This window comes from Bufo bufo, chromosome 4 (genome assembly GCF_905171765.1).
Source record: "Bufo bufo chromosome 4, aBufBuf1.1, whole genome shotgun sequence".
Lineage (NCBI taxonomy): Eukaryota > Metazoa > Chordata > Amphibia > Anura > Bufonidae > Bufo > Bufo bufo.
This window is the reverse complement of record NC_053392.1, coordinates 566,654,758-566,675,912: the sequence shown is the minus strand read 5'-3', so window position 1 is coordinate 566,675,912 and position 21,155 is coordinate 566,654,758. Positions and strand designations below refer to the sequence as shown.

At 44.3% G+C, this 21,155-nt stretch overlaps 1 protein-coding gene across 1 annotated transcript in view; it reads left to right on the top strand.

Moving 5' to 3' along the window:
* Nucleotides 1–21,155, top strand: part of MSH2 (mutS homolog 2) — a 164,049-nt gene that overhangs the window by 71,865 nt on the left and 71,029 nt on the right. The window contains exon 8 of the mRNA XM_040430306.1: nucleotides 14,727–14,836. Within this exon, the coding sequence (XP_040286240.1) occupies nucleotides 14,727–14,836 (110 nt within the window). The remainder of the gene's footprint in view (nucleotides 1–14,726; nucleotides 14,837–21,155) is intronic.

Sequence of the window (21,155 nt, the reverse complement as noted above, 5' to 3'; positions counted from 1 at the left end):
CACTCATTAAAGCTCAATCCATATCTTACTGATAAGAATGTGGCTTAAATTAGTGTTTATGACCACTTAGTAGTTTAGAGATGAGATTTATTAGTTGACTGGCATAAAGTGAAACTTCCAGTCACACAGCTATAAAAACATTTAACCCTTTGTGACTGAACAGCTCAATATTTTTAATAAAGGCCAATTGAAGAAAATGTTTTTTAGCCAAAAATGAGTAAAAAAAAAAAATTGCCTCTAAAGGTGTACATAGCCTTTAAGGCAATGCGCATAAAAACCGAACGCCTCTGCCGACCTCTAGTGAGTTCTGCTTTCTCGTCACCTCTGCCTGTACATCGTCTACATTGTAGTGGAGATGCAGTGTACTTAAAGCATTCACTTTAATGGGACGAACATATTATTGTCAAAGAGGTAGCACCATGGCTCCGTCCACTACCACTACTGGCATATCTACACCAACACAACAGTCGTTCTTGGAACCGGTGGAGGTCCAGTGTGAACACAGATTTACATCTGGAGATCAGAATCTGTAAACCAAACATTAAACCATGCTCACACTACAACCCCTCACTCACACAGTGGTATGCCCCTTAGTGCCTCCTTTACAGTAATTATGCCCTTTAATGCCCACACACAGTAGTTTTGCGCCTTACTGTCCGATTCGCAGTAGTTGTGCTCCCACACACGTCATGCCCCCTTAGTGTCCTCTTCACAGTAGTTATGCCAGCTTAGGTCCTTGTTCATAGTGGTGTTTCCCCACAGAAGTGTTGATAAAATAAAAAAAAACAATAATGCTCACCTAGCTCCATTCCCCTGGTGAACGGCAACATCTCCCCAGCAGACACCATGCAGTGATGTCATCATGCCATGAGATTTCGGCCTGTTCGTGTTTCTATTTAGTCCAGCAGGCTTGATTATGTCAGTGTATCGCTGCTGCTGGAGAGTGTGCAGGCTTCCAGGGCCGGTGGAAGCCCCAGGGCAAATGTTTTGGATATATAATGCTAACTCGCCAGCAATATTGTAGCAGTATAATTAGTTTCATCCCAAATCTGTTGCAGCCATACATTTTGAACCACTGCATTATGGGCAGGAAGGCGGCCTATGTAGCCTGCTACTTGTGGACTACTTATATGTCCCCTATATAGTTCTGCTGAATATATTGTTTCTGCCTTATCTATTAGACCAGGAAAAAAAGATATAGTAGATTAATCCCTACAGTTAACATCAGCAGAGTTATAAAACTCACCTTACACTACTACCTGTGAGTGCTGTGTGTGGAATCTCCAGCGTATCCTATGATACACAGCTTCACCCTGCTGTCCCATGACTCTTACTGGCTGTCTGTGTGTCTAAAGATGAAGCATCTCGCTGTTCTCCCTGCTTACACACTGTTTCCTCATCTTGTAAGACATGGCAGTCAGAAACCGATCACAAGCAGGAGGCAGGAGAGACGGGCTGAAGCAGCATCAAATAGGAATACACAATGTGAGTGAGGGGACAGCAGTTATGTCACTGATTTTTATATTTGCTGCTCTTAGATAGGACTCTGATCAGAGCAAGTGCAGTATAATGTGATGTTTCCTCTGTTGCAGGTAAGTAATGTTGTTTTTTTAAAAATTTATACCATTCCATATTTGTAGGCAAATGTCATAAAATCCTGGATAACTACCTTCCAGTGGCGGTGACAGAGGTTCTTTTTCTTGTTTCTACCTTTTTCCTGTGATTATTTGCTAAATGTTCTTTGTGGGTTCATTACTCAGCGAGCTACATTATCGCCCATTAAGAAGAGTTACAGTCCTAGTAAGTGGGAGTGCTGGTCATCCATCATGCACTAGACTGGTGTGCAGTGGCCGCGCGTGCCGTCCTCCAAGCCATTGCTAATAAATTAAGTTGTTGGACCAGGCAGGCATCCAACTCAAATGTAATTTGTTTGACTTCGTCCTTGACCCATCCAACTCCTCCAGTTATTTATTTTTAAAAATTATTTTCCACTTGCCATGTTTTATGTAACCTTGTGGTGTATTTCACTTACACAAACGCTTGGAGAAGCATTGCATGAGCAGGCCAGTGGTAAAATTAGCATTCCTCTATATATTTGGCTCATTTCCTATATTTAGGTTTTAATTTCTTTCCTCTAACCTTTCAGTCTTGCATGTTAATATTATCAGAGCCGGTGACCCCACATTCCAGAGGTTTAGACAACTTCCTTTCTTTTTAATTCTCTTTTCTTTGCACTAATGTTAGTAGAAGGGAAAGAGAAAATAGTTGTCAGGATGTACTGACTGGAAGCTTGGCCAGACATGAGATGAAAGTGGAATGCAATACATTTACACTAATATATATATATTAGGGCTGCACGATATGGGAATTTTGTGCGATTGCAATTAGGGCCCTAAAAATTGTGATAACGATGTGCGATGCGATATTTTAAGGGAATTGTGCTAGAGGTTTATTTGCTTGGATTTTCCCATATGAGCCGCTGACGCGGCTGGGTATGACATAGTTATGGGGGATCTGTGGATGACGCTGTGTTGTGGGGGATCTGTGGATGACGCTGTTATGTGGGGGATCTGTGGATGGTGCTGTTATGTGGGGGATCTGTGGAGGTCGCCGTTATGTGGGGGATCTGTGGAGGGCGCTGTTATGTGGGGGATCTGTGGAGGGCGCGGTTATGTGGGGGATCTGTGGAGGACGCTGTTATGTGGGGGATATGTGGAGGGCGCGGTTATGTGGGGGATCTGTGGAGGGCGCGGTTATGTGGGGGATCTGTGGAGGGCGCTGTTATGTGGGGGATCTGTGGATGGCGCTGTTATGTGGGGGATCTGTGGATGGCGCTGTTATGTGGGGGATCTGTGGATGGCGCTGTTATGTGGGGGATCTGTGGAGGGCGCTGTTATGTGGGGGATCTGTGGAGGGCGCTGTTATGGGGGATATATACCCTTTTCCATCTTAATTATAGCGTTCATACGTGCAACATATTCCTCTCTGGATGGTACCGTTGTGTTTATCCAATGTTTGGTTATTAATTTCCTAGCCTGGTATAGTGACCTACGGATACCAACTACAACTCCCTCCGTGGAATCATCTTGCAATAGGCCCAGTATGCATACCAGGGGATCCGCCGGAAGCCTAATCCAGAAAAATGTAAAAATAATATCCAGCACTGTCAGCCAGAACGTCCCTAAACATATGTAATAAATGCGCCTCAGGCAAGTCGCATTTGGGGCAATTAGATGTGGGGCGAAAGCCTAATTTGTGTAAGAATGCTTGTGTCTGGTATACCCTGTGGATAAGATAAAGCTGAGAGAGTCTGTGCGTTTCACACAGGGAAAGTGTAAGGCCAGCAGTGAGTACTTCTGTCCACTGTGAGTCTGATAGGGCACCTACTTCCCGAGACCACTTTTCCCTAACAATCAGGGGAAATCGGTCTTGATAAAAGGACAGTAACCGTTTATAGAACATAGAGATTGTCCCCCTCGTCGTCCCTCCATTCCTAATATGCTCCGCAAGCAAAGATGCTTGTATCGTCAGATCTGTTTTCTTACCCTGCTCTGCCAAGGCATGATGTAGTTGTAAGTATTTGTAGAAACAGGAGTTGGGAAGGGTAAATTCCTCCCGTAACTGTTCAAAGATTTTGAGCAACCTATTATATAGTTGGGACAACCAGCATATTCCCTTCTTCTCCCAGGCCCCAAAGCCCTCCAATCGAACTATTTCAGGGAGATTAGGATTACGCAGTACTTTTTTTATAGTATCGAAAATTGGGCTGGGCTGATATGTGAGGTACAGGATATAATATGTGCAGTGTGTACAGGTATATAGTATATACAGTAGTGTAAAATGTGAGGTACGAGGTATAATAGATGCTGTGTGTATATATTGTATATACAGCAGTGTATTGATGTGAGGTATGAGGTATAAATTACAGCTCATACCTCACATATCAGTCCACTGCTGTATATACTATATATCTGTACACACTGCATCTATTATACCTCGTACCTCAGATATCAGTACACTGCTGGATATACTGTATATCTGTACATATTGCATCTATGATATTGTGTAATATATGCCGTGTGTGTGTATGTGTAACTGTCTGAAGTATTATACATGAGTGAGCAATCAGTTAAAACAGGGCATGGAAGGACGGTAAATGACGAGAAGTGGAGGACCTCCTCTTACCATTCCATTCCAGTCTGTATGGATCAATGCAGAGCTGATTGTGAACTTCTAATACTTGCTGTTAGGGGTTGAAGGACCTGTGGTGATGTCATCACAGGTCCTGGCAGATGTACATTTCAAACCTAGTAACCACACCATTTTTGATGCAGTTCCTTTGCTAGAGCCTGCAGGACCTTTGCTAGAGCCTGCAGTATCTGAGGAAAGGGATTTAGGAGTAATTATTTCAGAAGACTTAAAGGTGGGAAGACAATGTAATAGAGCAGCACGAAATGCCAGCAGAATGCTTGGATGTATAGGGAGAGGCATTACCAGTAGAAAGAGTGAAGTGCTTATGCCTCTGTACAGAACACTGGTGAGACCTCACTTGGAGTATTGTGCGCAGTACTGGAGGCCATATCTCCAGAAGGATATAGATACTCTAGAGAGAGTTCAGAGAAGAGCTACTAAACTAGTACATGGATTGCAGGATAAAACTTACCAGGAAAGGTTAAAGGACCTTAACATGTATAGCTTGGAAGAAAGACGAGACAGAGGGGATATGATAGAAACTTTTAAATACATAAAGGGAATCAACTCGGTAAAGGAGGAGAGCATATTTATAAGAAGAAAAACTGCTACAAGAGGACATAGTTTTAAATTAGAGGGGCAAAGGTTTAAAAGTAATATAAGGAAGTATTACTTTACTGAGAGAGTAGTGGATGCATGGAATAGCCTTCCTGCAGAAGTGGTAGCTGCAAATACAGTGAAGGGGTTTAAGCATGCATGGGATAGGCATAAGGCCATCCTTCATATAAGATAGGGCCAGGGACTATTCATAGGATTCAGATATATTGGGCAGACTAGATGGGCCAAATGGTTCTTATCTGCCGACACATTCTATGTTTCTATGTCATCACAGGTCCTGGCAGATGCACTGTTCTAACCTGGGAACTACACTTTACACTGTGCAGTTCCCTTACAGGACCTGTGATGACATCATCAAAGGTCATTTACCTTTAGAAAGATAGACAGGAGCAATTAGGGGGCGGGGCCTCTCTTCCACTGCGGGCCTCTCTTCCTCACGGGCCCCATAGCAGCTGCGGGGTCTGCCTATATGGTAGGTACGCCACTGCACACCAGTCTTCTTATTTTAGTGAGTCAGTTGCGGTAGCGGGTTCTCTTTGACACCAGCATGGACAAAAAAAGCAGATTCCAACCATGATCCAACCTAAAGACTTCCACCAGCGATTTAAGAAATATGTCTGATGGGAAGGCTCAGAAGAAACATGCACTGCCCTCTGCCTAAAACGGCTTGTTTTACTCCCCTTAGCCTGCACCCTGTCACTTTGGTTCTGCCCACTGGCTCGTGTTCCTCCTTTGCGCATCCCGGCTTGTTTTCTTCTGGCTGGGGCATGGACATGGCCACCAATGACTGCCTTCAGTGGTAACGTTTCACTTAAAAAGGTGGAGTGGATCTGATTAGAGACAAAGGGGCAGATTTACTGAAAACTGCAGTTTTATATGCCAGTCTTAGTATAAAAAAAATAAACTGAGTAACAAGTCAAATTTATTAAGAGGCACATGCCTCTAAACTGGAACTAAAATCTACACCAGAGGAGTAGAGTTTGGATAGAAGTCGTGTTAAATGTGTCAGGCTGAAGAGGCCTGGCCTCCTGCTAAGGCACACCCATTTGTACAACTTTCTGGTGTGAGTGGTAAAAAAAAAAAAAAAATATTCAGAAAGTTGTAAATTTTTGTGCAAAATCTCATTTGCGGTCTTTGAAATGTCTTGTGTCGCCGGCAGTCCGTGCACCAGAAAACAATCTACGGCAGTTCAGAGCTGCCATAAATTTCAGTTTTAATTTGCACCTGAAAATAGCCCCAAATGAACATACAGTAAATGTGGCGGCCCTGCAGGCCCTGCCCATGCCGCACCCTTGCCATGCACCTTTTTTAGAAAGTGAACAGGACGGCTCAGAAATTATATTTGTGACAAAATTAGTTGTACATGGTATTTAAAAAGTCACAAATACGAGGTTGGTGACACTTTTTTATTTTATTAATTTTTTTGCCAAAAGAGAGGCGCAGGGAGATAAAATTTTGTCTGTGCCGCAGGGGTCTTGACTTTTTCCTAGCATGGTTTGTTTTCCAAACCAGCAATGACCCCCCCCCCCCCCCCCCCATTCTACATTGGTAGCCTATCCTAGCAGTGTGTCGTCGTGCCTGACACAGCCCCTTAAAAATAGCAGCTTCAGTCCTGAAGGTTTTTCCAGAATGGTTACAGCAGAGTCTCCAGAGCCCATTTATGTGTCTCCTCCTGAATTACCTGTCAATAAACCGCAACGATGCAGCAATTACACATGGCGGGCGATGTCAATTTTTGTGGTTTTGTTAGCCCGTCGTCTAAGGTAGGGACAATTTCTGGATTAGTCGTCGCCTCGGCTGTATAATTTTCTCCATTTGCTGTCAGCCGGCTCCATTCTGCGCAGTGCGGTCTCTGTATGTATTCCTCTTTATACCCGGCGGATGGCTCTCTCTCTACCTGTTAGATGGTTTCAAAGCCATTTCCACTCCACATTACAGAAGTGCTTTATTTTTGCTAAATGGGCTGCTGAGTAAGTAATAGTTTATAAAGCATTTCATCTGCTAAACGGTGTCCCCCGCAGCGCAGACTGATGCCTGCAGGATGTGGTTGCCACAAATTACAGATAAGAAAGCTTGATTGGGTCAGTTCAGCGTCAATCTACCCGGTGGTGGTGTTTTTTTCCCTGAGCGGACATAATCCAGGGTATTTATTTGCATACACTACCTGGGCGGCGTTCACTCATTCTTCTAACGACCACGACAATTTATTAAATACTAGAACGCTGCTGCTTTGAATTGCCGGTTAACATTGCTGCAGTCATGGATATTATTTGTCGGACGCGGTGTATCTCCGTATCCACACATTTATGGGTGATTCTCTGGGGATCATACATATTTTATACCTGCGGCTACAGCGCACCCGTATTCAATAGGAGTATTTACGTGTTATGGTGGGTTCATCCAGTATCCAGGTCTTGGCTTTATAATTTTTTTTTTTATGTAGCATTTGTGCTGCAGTGAGCAGGAGGTTATAAAGAGTCAAACCTTCATTTCAAACACAAATTGTATCTGACAGTTAAAACTATACAGCGACACGTATTCTCTTGCTTTACGGCCGCCCCATGGTCCATAGATACATTGGACTGGAGGGGGCCTCAGTGACTTCTATGGGACAGTTTTCTGGGCATGCTCTGTGACCTGTGCGGAGGTCGTTGTACAAGGAGAGAATAGATGAAGCTCTGACAGTCACCTATTGTGAGTGATGGATCATGTCTTATCTATACACAGAGGTGATATCATTACAGGCAGGATTAGAATGACAGATAAGTAGGTAACTGCAGTAAAGTGATCTGTACAGACCAAGAAGCTTAGTGGCCAGTGTGAAAACTGCAGGATTTTGTTGAAATACAGTTTGACTTGAAAAATTTTAAAAAAATTATCAAAAATTCATAAAAATATATTAAATATAAAAATATGATTTAAACAATAGCATTTTCTAATCACAAGTTCCCTTTTAATTCTGAAGGTGATCGTGATATGTTAGAAAGGACTCATCATTGATGGAGGCCAAGGTATTGAGGTTGGTTTAGTGCAGGGATGGCCAACCTGCGGCTCTCCAGCTGTTGTAAAACTACAATTCTCATCATGCCCTGCTGTAAGCAGGCTGGGCATGCTGGGAGTTGTAGTTTTTTGCAACAGTTGGAGAGCCGAAGGTTGGCCTTTCCTGGTTTAGTGTATAGGGGAACACATGTAGGTTTTTGTAGCTCACATGGGAAGGTGGTCATCTCCATTCTTAGAATCAATTCCAGGACTTGGATCCCTACACTTGAGGGACATTGTAAAGGAAGTGTGCCACCAAAAATCTGCCAAGTATAACCAGATGGCGACACATCCTTTTTTTTTTCTACTCCGTTTTTATTTTCTGATTGTAGATTCATTCTATTTCAGGTACATGATTATGGGGGCGGCCATCTTGCCTGAGCTGTTCTTAATAGCATTTACACAGCATTAAGAAAATTGCTTTACAGCATCCACATGGGCCATAGACAGAGTGGTCCGGAGGGGTCCTCATTGACTTCTGTGGGAGATCTATTCTTTCCTTGTACAGGGCACAGAGCATGCCTAGAAAACTAAGCTTTGATGATCACCGACTGTGGAACTAGCCTTAGCTGCAGGCTGTCCGTACATGTAGGACATGTTCTCCTCTGCCTTTTGGTCTACATGCCAGAAAAGTCCTCACAATAGCCCTTTAGCTGTATGGTCACATTCCTGTACTTTTTTATCATTTTGCATTTCCCAAAATGGCATTGAAGGCTGACATTGGCTCTTCTCTTGGAATAAAGCATAGAGGTTCACCATACTATGCATAAAAGGGTTGTCTCACTTCAGCCAATGGCATTTATCATGTAGAGAAAGTTAATACAAGGCACTTACTAATGTATTGCGAATGTCCATATTGCCTCCTTTGCTGGCTGGATTCTTTTTTCTATCACTTTACAAATTGCTCATGTCCAGGGGTTACGACCACCCTGTAATCCAGCAGCGGTGGTCGTGCTTGCGCACTATAGAAAACAGCTCCGGCCTCCTTGTATCTTCACTGCAGCGGTGGCTGTAACCCCTGGATATGAGCAGTGTATAATGTGATGGAAAGGAGGCAATATGGACAATCACAATACATTAGTAAGTGCCTTGTATGTATTGTCTCTACATGATAAATGCTTATATGTGGGTGGGTGGCTCACACCTAATAGCTATGATGGGTGCTGCTGACTCTAAATTGGGTGCCCGATCCCAATAATAATAAAAGCTTGAAAGTAAAAAGGGGGAGTGAGCACTCACAACGTCTGTATCATATGGAATACGTTTTACTAGGACCTGATTGGTCAGATAGGGTTGAACACTAATACATTAAACACTGATGCATTCTTATTAAAATACAATTGACATAAAATATATAAAATTGTTGCAATATGGTACCAAATATAATTTCCACTTTCTGTGGTCGGGGTAGAAAGTTCGTGACCACACTCTGTAACACTTATAGCAAAAAATGTCAGTAGCTGTGGATAGAGTGGGTAGAAGCGTCTTAAAAGTTCCTCATATAGTGCACTTCTAAGCGGACTCCTTATGTAATAATTCCTATTAGGAGAGTTCACTCCTATTAAGACAGTGAGGGCAATGTTCCAGGCTTATAATTACCAGTTCCTACCTGGTTCCTTAGTGATATGTCCCGCTGTGTGGCGTCTCCTCGAGGCGAGCGGTGCCGGCCGTCCGAGTATCTTCCGCCGCAAGTATCAAGCGGGTGACGTCACAGTATCGCGGGATCCTGGTCAGCGGTCTACGCTGAAAACTGTGTCTGTATTGACTTTGCCAGGAAATTCATTCATGCATGGCCATGCAATCCATAAGGGGGTCCGGTGTATTCGGTGGGCGCTTTTTCTCCTCTGTTTACCAGACGCGTTTCGGGGCGTCTACACCCCTTCCTCAGTGGTCAAAGCGCCATTACCCCATCTCCACCTTTTATAGTCTCTATGGTGATCCACAAAAACCGGAATCCGGATCCTCTGGACACAGAAACTGCCATTACAGTTTTGAGTGCGGTATTTGTGCGGTTTTTCAACCGCCGTTGCGTTTTTTATTGTAAATGCAACTAGCACACCAATAGTGTACTCCCGACATAATATTAAGGATAAAAATGATAATATAAAATACATAATAACAATTTAATAGACATATTAAAATTACAATGGTTAAAAACAATAAATATACATACATACTAACCCTTTCTATACACACATTAGTAAACATCGGCTGATATATCTGGGGACATTAATATATAAATACATGAAAATATAGATATAAATATATGAGAATATAAAAGTATAAATGACGATTTCTGGGGGAATTTCTGCCAATGAAATAAATGTAGAAAGTGGGGTTCAGAAGTCTTGGATGCCGGTCTCCTCTCGGAGGGGGGGCCCCAGAGCTCTGGGGCCCCCCCTCCGAGAGGAGACCTGAACCCCACTTTCTACATTTATTTCATTGGCAGAAATTCCCCCAGAAATCTTCATTTATACTTTTATATTCTCATATATTTATATCTATATTTTCATGTATTTATATATTAATGTCCCCAGATATATCAGCCGATGTTTACTAATGTGTGTATAGAAAGGGTTAGTATGTATGTATATTTATTGTTTTTAACCATTGTAATTTTAATATGTCTTTTAAATTGTTGTTATGTATTTTATATTATCATTTTTATCCTTAATATTATGTCGGGAGTACACTATTGGTGTGCTAGTTGCATTTACAATAAAAAACGCAACGGCGGTTGAAAAACCGCACAAATACCGCACTCAAAACTGTAATGGCAGTTTCTGTGTCCAGAGGATCCGGATTCCGGTTTTTGTGGATCACCATAGAGACTATAAAAGGTGGAGATGGGGTAATGGCGCTTTGACCACTGAGGAAGGGGTGTAGACGCCCCGAAACGCGTCTGGTAAACAGAGGAGAAAAAGCGCCCACCGAATACACCGGACCCCCTTATGGATTGCATGGCCATGCATGAATGAATTTCCTGGCAAAGTCAATACAGACACAGTTTTCAGCGTAGACCGCTGACCAGGATCCCGCGATACTGTGACATCACCCGCTTGATACTTGCGGCGGAAGATACTCGGACGGCCGGCACCGCTCGCCTCGAGGAGACGCCACACAGCGGGACATATCACTAAGGAACCAGGTAGGAACTGGTAATTATAAGCCTGGAACATTGCCCTCACTGTCTTAATAGGAGTGAACTCTCCTAATAGGAATTATTACATAAGGAGTCCGCTTAGAAGTGCACTATATGAGGAACTTTTAAGACGCTTCTACCCACTCTATCCACAGCTACTGACATTTTTTGCTATAAGTGTTACAGAGTGTGGTCACGAACTTTCTACCCCGACCACAGAAAGTGGAAATTATATTTGGTACCATATTGCAACAATTTTATATATTTTATGTCAATTGTATTTTAATAAGAATGCATCAGTGTTTAATGTATTAGTGTTCAACCCTATCTGACCAATCAGGTCCTAGTAAAACGTATTCCATATGATACAGACGTTGTGAGTGCTCACTCCCCCTTTTTACTTTCATGATAAATGCTATTTGCTGAAATGAGACAATCCCTTTAAAAGTCAGCCCAAAAAAAACGAGACCCTCGTCTTGCTGGGACATTCTGTGAATTGAAGGACATTGTTTGCACATCTTATTTTCTATGGTTGTTGTCGTTGTTCGGATTGCCTCTCGCTTCTTTCTGCTCGGTGTCGGACCTGTCTGTTGAAGCTTCTACTTGATGGCAGTTAAATGAGATTTTGCAGCGCTGTTCAGACTACACCTCTGTGTACACAAGCCTCTTGTCAGGCTTCAGCATGTCTCCTTTCATACTCTAGCGCCCTTCTCAAGTATCCGTGTTTCTTCTCGACGCTGACGGTTTCATTCGCACTCCTGCGCTTCATGCCGCTCTTCTCAGGCTGAATGTGCCTCCCATTTATAAATGTTTAATACGGTAATTTTCCAGGATTGTGAGGCGTCTCGCCGCCAGAGACTTGCTTCATTATAAAGCTGTCTGCACGCAGGAGAACTCGAAGCCAACGCTATGTTTACAGGTTTCTTCTATTAGCCTGGTAGGTACATATAGCGGGCACGGGTACAGAATATGCAGCATTTTGGGTTTAGAATAAAAATAAATAAATAAAAAAAAGACTGAAAAGACCCCTCTGAAGTATTAAAAAAAAAAATAATAAAAAGCGTTTAGCGTTTTCCCACGAATGCATAGCATTCAGACTGAATCCTGACCCATTTATTTTAATGGGTCTGTGTAGGTTTTTCACGCCTCGTGTCTGCGTTCACAGTGCTCCAGACTAAAAAAAAAAATATCAAGAAGCCATTGACTCCTAACCTGAAAAATTTAGGAGCTAAATAAAATTTTTAGTCACCAAATTTAAGATGCATATAATTACGGTATAATAAAATTAAATAAAAAAACGGTGTCTTACCTTGTGTAGTTGCCCATTTGTCTCTCCTTTTGATTAGTTCTTCTAGCCCCATCAATCTTGAGGCTCACCGTCCTTAATTACACCCCCTCACTGTTCCTCTATTAATCCCCCACCTACTCTCACCCACATGTCTACTGTAAAAAAAAATACAAAAAACGGATGCTTAGGAGCATGAGGCTTCCTAGGCTACAGCCCACACAGTTAAAGGGGTTGTGCCCTCATTTCCATGACCTCTCAGACATGCAGATTCGGGTTGCTGATCATGCTTCCTTTTCCCACTAGGTGCTAGGCCTTGGCTCCTTCTCTTGCAGGCCTCCGCTGTTTGTCTTGGGTTTCTCCATGAAAACTTTTATCTTGATACCGCTGCAGCCAATCACTGGCCACAGTGGAGATCTGCTCCCCTTGCATCACATGACCATTTAACATAATGCAAGGGAAGCAGTGATCAGTTATTGGCTGTAACGGCGTCAAACAGGAAGTTTTCATGAAGGGACTCGAGACAAGCAACGGAGGCTGGGGAGCTAACCGCTCTCTGCCCATCACCTCACATGTCAGTAAGGAGCAGCCGTCCTTTTCTAGATCGTGCAGGAGCTCTGTACTGCCCTCCCAGCACTGCCGGGGTCACATAGCATTATATTGATTTATGATGCTGTGTAACCCTCCGGTATCTTTACTCACTAAGTTATAGTAGGCGGAGTCTGCCCTTGTCCTGTGGGCGTCTCCTTCTCCTAGGCTGCAGCGCTGGCCAATCACAGCCCACAGCTCACAGCCTGGGAGAGGAGGGGGAGACGCCCACAGGACAAGGGCAGACACCGCCTACTATAACTTAGTGAGTAAAGATACCGGAGGACATAACTGGAGAACGGAGCGGCGCCCAGGGGTAATGGTAAGTGCAGTGAGATCCCCGGGCGCCGCTCTCCATGGCTACATACTAAGTTCACAATGTTTTTCAAGGTGAAAGGTCCTCTTTAATGTTGTTGTCTGCTAACCATTTCTTCACCACTTTTGCTGTGTGTTTTGGGTCATTGTCATGCTGAAATGTCCACTGGTGCCCAAGGCCAAGTTTCTCTGCAGACTGCCTGATGTTGTCGTTGAGAATCCTCATGTATTGCTCTTTTTTCATGGTGCCGTTTACTGTGATTAGGTTCCCTGGTCCATTGGCTGAAAAACACCCCCAAAAGCATTAGGTTCCCACCACCATGTTTGACAGTGGGGATGGTGTTCTTTGGGTTGAAGGCTTCTCCTTTTTTACTCCAAATGAAGGAAACATCATTGTGACCAAACAATACAATTTTTGTTTCATCTGACCATAACACAGAAGACCAGAAGTAGTCTTCTTTGTCCAGATGAGCTGTCTTGGTCCATCACACCTCCCATCTGTCCAAAACCGTTTTCTTCTAGCATAGAACAAGGCTCGTTCGTCTTTACCCGGCGGTAATTTTGTAGGCCTAGGCCCAAGAGAGATCAGTGGGTTCCTTGTCATACAGGTAGACTGTTACTGTGGGGACCTATCCCAGTGAGGTTGCCTCGTCATGGCAGGTTAGTGAGATCACACAATTTGATCAAAGTGTGCGTTGACTTCAGATTCACAGATACAGTACATAAAAAATACATATACCTCTTTTTTTGCTTTTAAGAGGCGTCCTCTTCAGTATTATGATTGGATAAGAATTTGGAACAGCATATGACATCCCTTAGTGATTGGTGGCAAGGCCCCTACCAATCCTTCCCAGTGTTTGCTTGCACTACTCCCAGGCCACCTCTTTACAGGTTAGGCTACTTTTACACTAGCGTTTCTATTTTCCGTTATTGAGATCCCTCATAGGATCTCAATACCAGAGAAAAACGCTTCCATTTTGTCCCCATTCGTTGTCAATGGGGACAAAACGTAACTGAACAGAACGGAGTGACCTGAATGCATTCGGTTCCGTTTGGTTGTGTTCCCATACCGGAGAGCAAACCGCAGCAAACTGCGCTTTTCTTTCTGTCTTGGGATGCGGCGCAAAAGGGATCGGGCATGACTCACAGTACAAGTCAATGGGCACGGATCCATTTTCTCGGACACAATAGAAAACAGATCCATCCACCATTGACTTTCAGTTCATGACGGATCCGTCTTGGTTATGTTACAGATAATTCAACCGGATCCGTTCAAAACGGAGGCAGATGGTTGTATTATCAGTAACGGAAGCGTTTTTGCTGAACCCTGCCGGATCCAGTAAAAACGCTAGTGTGCAGGTAGCCTTTTACTTGAATGAAGCTCTTCTCCTGTTCCGCCTTCTGTGCAGAAGATAATGTGGTCCATTCGTTATTCCAGACTGGTGAGAATGATCAATAATTGATCCGGATGGTATGGGAGAGTCTAGTGATATAGAACATTCAATGAGATGAGTATCCCATAATTCCCATATTGCTTTTTCTTTACAGGTAGTCACCAGATGCTGCTGCTGGCCGTCTTTGTCACTCCTCTCACCGATCTTACTTCAGACTTTTCCAAGTTCCAGGAAATGATTGAAACCACCATGGACATGGATCAGGTATCTGCAGAGCATTTTTTTCATTAAAGGGGTTATCCCATTAAAAGGGTTGTCATCTCAAGCACTGGTGGCATATTCCTAGGATATGCCACCAATGTGTGATAGCTGTGGGTCCCACCTCTGGGACCAGCACCTATCTCTACAATGGAGCCCACAAAGTGTAGGAAAGCAGACCACACGTGCACGGCCGCCCCTCCATTGATTTCTATGGCGCTTCCGAAAAATAGCCAAGCCCTTGCTCGGCTATTTCTGTCAGCCCCATAGATTTGCATGGAATAGTGGCTGCACTTGCGCAGTTCATTTCTCATTCATTTCTAAGGGACTTCTGAAAATGGATGAGCGCGCCGCTGGGCTGTTTTTGGCACTCCCATAGAAATGAAGGGCAGCTCTACGTGTGCAGTCCGCTCTCCTTTTACTTTGTGAGCTCCGTTTTAGAGATAAATGTAGGTCTCAGAGGTGGGACCCTCGGCTATCAGACATTGTGGCATATCCTAGCAATATGCCCCCAATGCTGGAGATTACACAACCCTTTTAAGACAACATCTCCTATTCACAGGATAGAAGATAAGTGTCTGATTGGTAGGGGTCTTAACCGCTGGGCCCCTTGATGATCATGAGAACGGAGACCAGTGCTCACTGTTCAAATGGAGCGGAGGTCACGCGTGTGTGCAGCTGCTCCATTCAGCTTTGTGGGGCTACGGAGACAGCTGAGACCTTGTCATTTCAAATGTTTTTTTTTGTGTGGGACAGCTATGTGAAGTGGTTTTGTAATGCTCTCTTGGGTAATTATGTACGATTTCATTAGAAAACTACCTGTAAAGTGTCCTTTACCAACGCTCTGAGCTTTGCTAGGAGGAGAGTCTGCCTTCAGCGCTCTACTACTGAATACTGATAGTAGCCATGTGCCACATACAGAGGCAGGCTTCTCAGGCTGCCTCTGGTCTTCCTGTCCGAGCTTTTTAGATATTTGACAAAAAAGCAATTTTAACACCTTTCTTGCCCATCTGTCAGCGCTTATCGCTGTAGAGCCATTCCCCTGGATCTTCCTGGCGTGTCTCTCCTTAGTTAGTGAGTGCCTAGCAGCCCTGCAGCGCTGTTCTCTGTTTTGTCAAGTGACTAACCAGGGAAGTGCTTGGCAAATGGAGAACAGTCCTGTAGTGATCAGTGTTGATAGATATACAGAATATACTCAGTCAGCGCTGATCACTGCAGCGCTGTTCTCTGCCAGGCGCGAGGGACATGCTAAGCCAATAGAGAAGAGAAGCACTGCGGCGATCAGAGCCGACAGCATGGCAGATGTATGTATTTTTTTACTTTAGGCTACTTTCACACTCGCGTTTGGTGCTGATCCATCATGGATCTGCACAGACGGGATCCGTTCAGATAATACAACCATCTGCATCCGTTCAGAACGGATCCGTTTGTATTATCTTTAACATAGCCAAGACGGATCAGTCTTGCACACCATTGAAAGTCAATGGTGGACGGATCCGTTTTCTATTGTGTGTCCATTGGCTCAGTTTCGTCAGAAGGACGAAAGCAGCGTTTTGGTGTCCGCCTCCAAAGCGGAATGGAGCCAAACTGATGCATTCTGAGCGGATCCTTTTCCATTCAGAATGCATTAAGGGCAAAACTGATCAGTTTTGGACCGCGTGTGAGAGCCCTGAACGGATCTCACAAACTGAAACCAAAACGCCAGTGTGAAAGTAGCCTAACTTTGAACCTCTTGTATGAAGCACATTTTTTGTTTTCTGCCCCGTGTATAATTGTATGTGTAGCTGGTAATGTTGAAAGGAAACTGTGTGCTTCAGATAACGGATATGCTGCTATTTATGTGTACAGTATGAGCTGGAAATGTGGGGAATCAGGTGTAAATCTAAGTGGAAATAAGTTTTTATCCGCTAAATGAAAGATATTTATATTGTTGGCCTATCCCAGGCATGCTCAACCTGCGGCCCTCCAGCTGTTGAAAAACTACAACTCCCAGCATGCCCGAACAGCCTACAGCTATCAGCCTACGGCAGGGCATTGTGGGTGTTGTAGTTTTACAACAGCTGGAGGGCCGCAGGTTGAGCATGCCTGGCTCTCCTTACAATAGGCCATCAATATAGGATCACCGGGGGCCAGAAACCTCACATACCCACATTCTGTGTCACTGTAGCTCCAGCGTGAACTACACAGCTCCTTTCATTGTGCAGTATATGGAGATGGTTACTGCAGCACTGCTCCCGTTCACTTCAGTGGGGGTAGTGCTGCAGTAACCAGCTCTGTCCACTACACAACGGACGGCGCTGTGTAGTTCACACTGAAGCAGCTAATCCTTTTTTTTTTTTTTTAACCATTTTACCTGCAAAATGGGCAACCAGGGTTCATTGCTTTGGAATCCGTACACCTTAGACCTGTATGTGGTGTACCGATTCCGCTGCACTGTGGGAGCTTTTATCTCTGCTCTCGCCCTTTCCCTCCCCAATCATCTGAAGCCTGGCATTGCGGATCAGTACGGAGTCTATTGCACAGAGGTGTTTTGCAGAGTGGGCAGTGGCAGGAGCAGCAATGTGCCATGCAGAACTGAAACCAGCGCCCGCTAAGCTGAAGCCTGGGATAGAACATCAGTGCAGGAGACTCCATATGTATGTGATATGCAAGGCTTCAGTGGAGCGGGCACAGGTAGGAACAGCGAAGTGTGCCAGTACAGTGCTACCTGCAGTACAGTGGAATCCACACAACTTGCACCACCAGGTCAGTGGATTCCAAGCACTGTAGACAACCTGAAATTCCTATTGCTTATTTATTAGAAATAAAAGTTTTTAATGCAAAAATAATCAGTAGTCCATCTCTTATTACACAGGACAATGTCCTCCCAATAACCAAACATCATTTATTCTCCTCCAAAGATGCAATCAGGTTGACAAACATGCTCCTCAAGAGGGATTTTTTTTTTACATGGCTGCAGCATGTGACCTCTGCAGCTAATCAAAGGTTAAATGGAGATTTCTCTTATCCGGGCTGTTAGAGCACGAGCCAGGCCATCATTAGACAGCGGAGCACCCATTCTAGGGCAGCAAGAGACATCCATGCAGGGTTTCTTCTACAGCACTGTAAAAACGTGGTGCTGTAGAATAAGGCTGCTTAATGCCCTTTGCTCTTTAGTGGTCATTAAGGGGTTAATAGAGAGAAGCATACTTACCTGCTTTCCAGTAATTCACCAAAACAAAAGAAGAATCCAGGCGGCACTACACCCAATAAATCGCTGATGAGCACATAAATAGTCCTCTGTGTACCCCGGGATAATATGCCAGCTTACGGTGGTGCCTACTTAGGTATATTTTCGATAGAATATAATCCACCAGAAGAAAAATAAATCGAAAATCAGCGGCACCCACCAACTGCAGGGTGTCTTCATTTCTTTCTTTATTGCGGTAGCAAAAAACATGCAGACATAGCAGGGCTGAGGCGGACGAGCCTTCACATCAAACAGCCGCCTGAGCGGCGAGGGGCAGCAACGGCCGTTTCGCACGAATGTGCTTCTTCCGGCTACCTGTATGACGCAGACAGGTGTGCCAGCCTATTTAAGGAGGAGCGTGAGGTTAACCCTAAAAGGGCATAGCTCTAAATCCGCAGAGGACATCACCTGTATGCGTGTTACAAATCAATCAAGTTACATCATAATAACATATATATTTCAAACAAATACACTAAGGTCATTGCGATCATTAAGGCCTAAGGGACCCATTGCATCCGTACGGATGATCCATCGCGCTTCTTTTTGTAATAGGAGGCGATGGCACCACCTCAAGTCCTGCAAAACCCAGGCATTTTTTATCTCCCCCATGTTTTTGTTCTCCTGGACAAGGTCCTATATATAGGGGGTATATCACACAGAATGAGACAATTCTGCACATGTAAGACCACGTACGTTGTCTATGTGGTCAAATGTGAGTGCGGGGCATTCTATATAGGCAAGACAATTAGGCCCATGCTAGAGAGGTTCCGGGAACACCTCAATTCCATCGGAACGAGAAAAGGCTGCCCCCGCCTTATAGATCATGTATGGCAAAAACATGGGGGAGATAAAAAAAAAAATGCCTGGGTTTTGCAGGACTTGAGGTGGTTCCAGTAATGACACAAGGAGGTGACGGGCATCGCCTCCTATTACAAAAAGAAGCGCGATGAATCATCCGTACGGATGCAATGGGTCCCTTAGGCCTTAATGATCGCCATGACCTTAGTGTATTTGTTTGAAATATATATGTTATTATGATGTAACTTGATTGATTTGTAACACGCATACAGGTGATGTCCTCTGCGGATTTAGAGCTATGCCCTTTTAGGGTTAACCTCACGCTCCTCCTTAAATAGGCTGGCACACCTGTCTGCGTCATACAGGTAGCCGGAAGAAGCACATTCGTGCGAGACGGCCGTTGCTGCCCCTCGACGCTGAGGCGGCTGTTTGATGTGAAGGCTCGTCCGCCTCAGCCCTGCTATGTCTGCATGTTTTTTGCTACCGCAATAAAGAAAGAAATGAAGACACCCTGCAGTCGGTGGGTGCCGCTGATTTTCTATTTTTTTTTCTTCTGGTGGATACTTACCTGCTTTCCAGTGCTGCCTCCCGGCTCCTTCTCTCCCCAACCTCGGCTTCTCTGCTCGGCTCTTAGGATGTAAACTTTAGTTTTGACGCTGCTGCAGCCAATCGCAGGCAGCACTGGTGACCTCCTCCCCTTGCGTCATGTCAAGCGGTCACGTGACGCGATGGGACAGGTCACCACTGCCGCCTGCCGTTGGCTGCAGTGGCATCAAAACAGAGGTTTGTATCCTAGGAGCTGAGGCTGTGCAGAGAAGTAGCTGGGAAGTTTGCTTTCCTTCGCAAGGTGCACCCCTTTCAATATTTAAATCTGCAGTTCTTTGGAAAAATAATTGCAGTAAATCCACTTGTGCCCGTATGTGAATGAGAACTGTGGTGCGTTTAGTCGTTAGACCAGTGCACAAAGTAAGGATTTTCATGCTCTGAATATCTCGCATTACAAGCAATGAAAGCTTTTATCAATATCGAGTGTAAGAAATTGTGTCTGTCACAGTCGAGCATGCAGTAGAAATTCCAGGCTGCCTACTTGTGGATCATTGGGACATGTCTGGGAATGTTGGTTGTTCTGTCCTAAGCATTTCAATTAGGTCGGTCTGTTATTTGATCAAGGACACTCGTGCATCGTATTCTCCGAATCTGGCCACGTTCCGTTGTCTGTGCGCGCTCTCTAGTCCTTGCACTAGTAGTGCTGTATTCAATATGGTCACCTTTATGTTTTCATATTACTTTGTGGCTGTGTTCCATGGCCCAAAATAAAGTCATATCAGGCAAAATAAGAAAAAACTCTCACCAGTTACATCATTTTTGTTTTTCAGTCTTATAAAAAAAATTTTTAAAAATAAAAAGTCCCTGTGTGTATCTGAATGCTGATCAGGTGATGTAACCATGGTTTAAAAAGTAGTTTTTTAAAATCATTTTCAACATCTTGTCTTTTCCTGTACTGCATCGGGAGTTGGACCGCAGCCAGTCTGAGGATAGATCATCAATATAAGAAACTGGCCGACCTCTGTAATCACCTTTTTGGAGAGCGAATAAATCTTCCTCCACAAACCTTTCAGTCCAAGAGGGAGGACAGTGAAGTTTTTTGTGTGCCATGTGCACTGAACTCATCTTGTTCGTGTTATGTTAAAGAGGTTGTTGGGTCCCAAAACCAAAATTCTTTTTATATGCCCCTAACGCCCCTCACCATGCATACATATGTGCCCAATACCTGTTTTTTCATGTCTGAGCTTTCCTTCCCCCCCTGGAAGACATCAGACTATCCTGGCAGATCTGTTTACTTTCTCCCCTTCTTGTTTTGTTGAATACATAACTTTATCGATACACAAGCCTGGCTGCACTGCACAGTGATGAGTCACAGGCTGGCCCCGCCCCCACTCTGCTCTGCCTGCAGCAGCTCCACCCACTACAACTCCTGTGTCCATCTTTCTACACCCAGACATGAATCTACTTCTCACCCAGTGTCTACATCCTATTACTGACTGTCTCTGCCCTCACATGTGTATCTAATCCTATCCTGTGTGATACAGCCTGCTGAGCTGTGTATCTAATCCCATCACTGACCGTCCACAGGCTCTTCCCTCACTATCTTCAGAGTGTGATAAACAGCTGGTAGCAGCAAGCGTATCCAAACACATCTGTATCTAATCCTATCCTGTGTGTGTGCTTGATACACATCCTTTTGTGTGCGATACTGCCTGCTGAAGTGTGTATCTAATCCCATCTTCTATGATACTG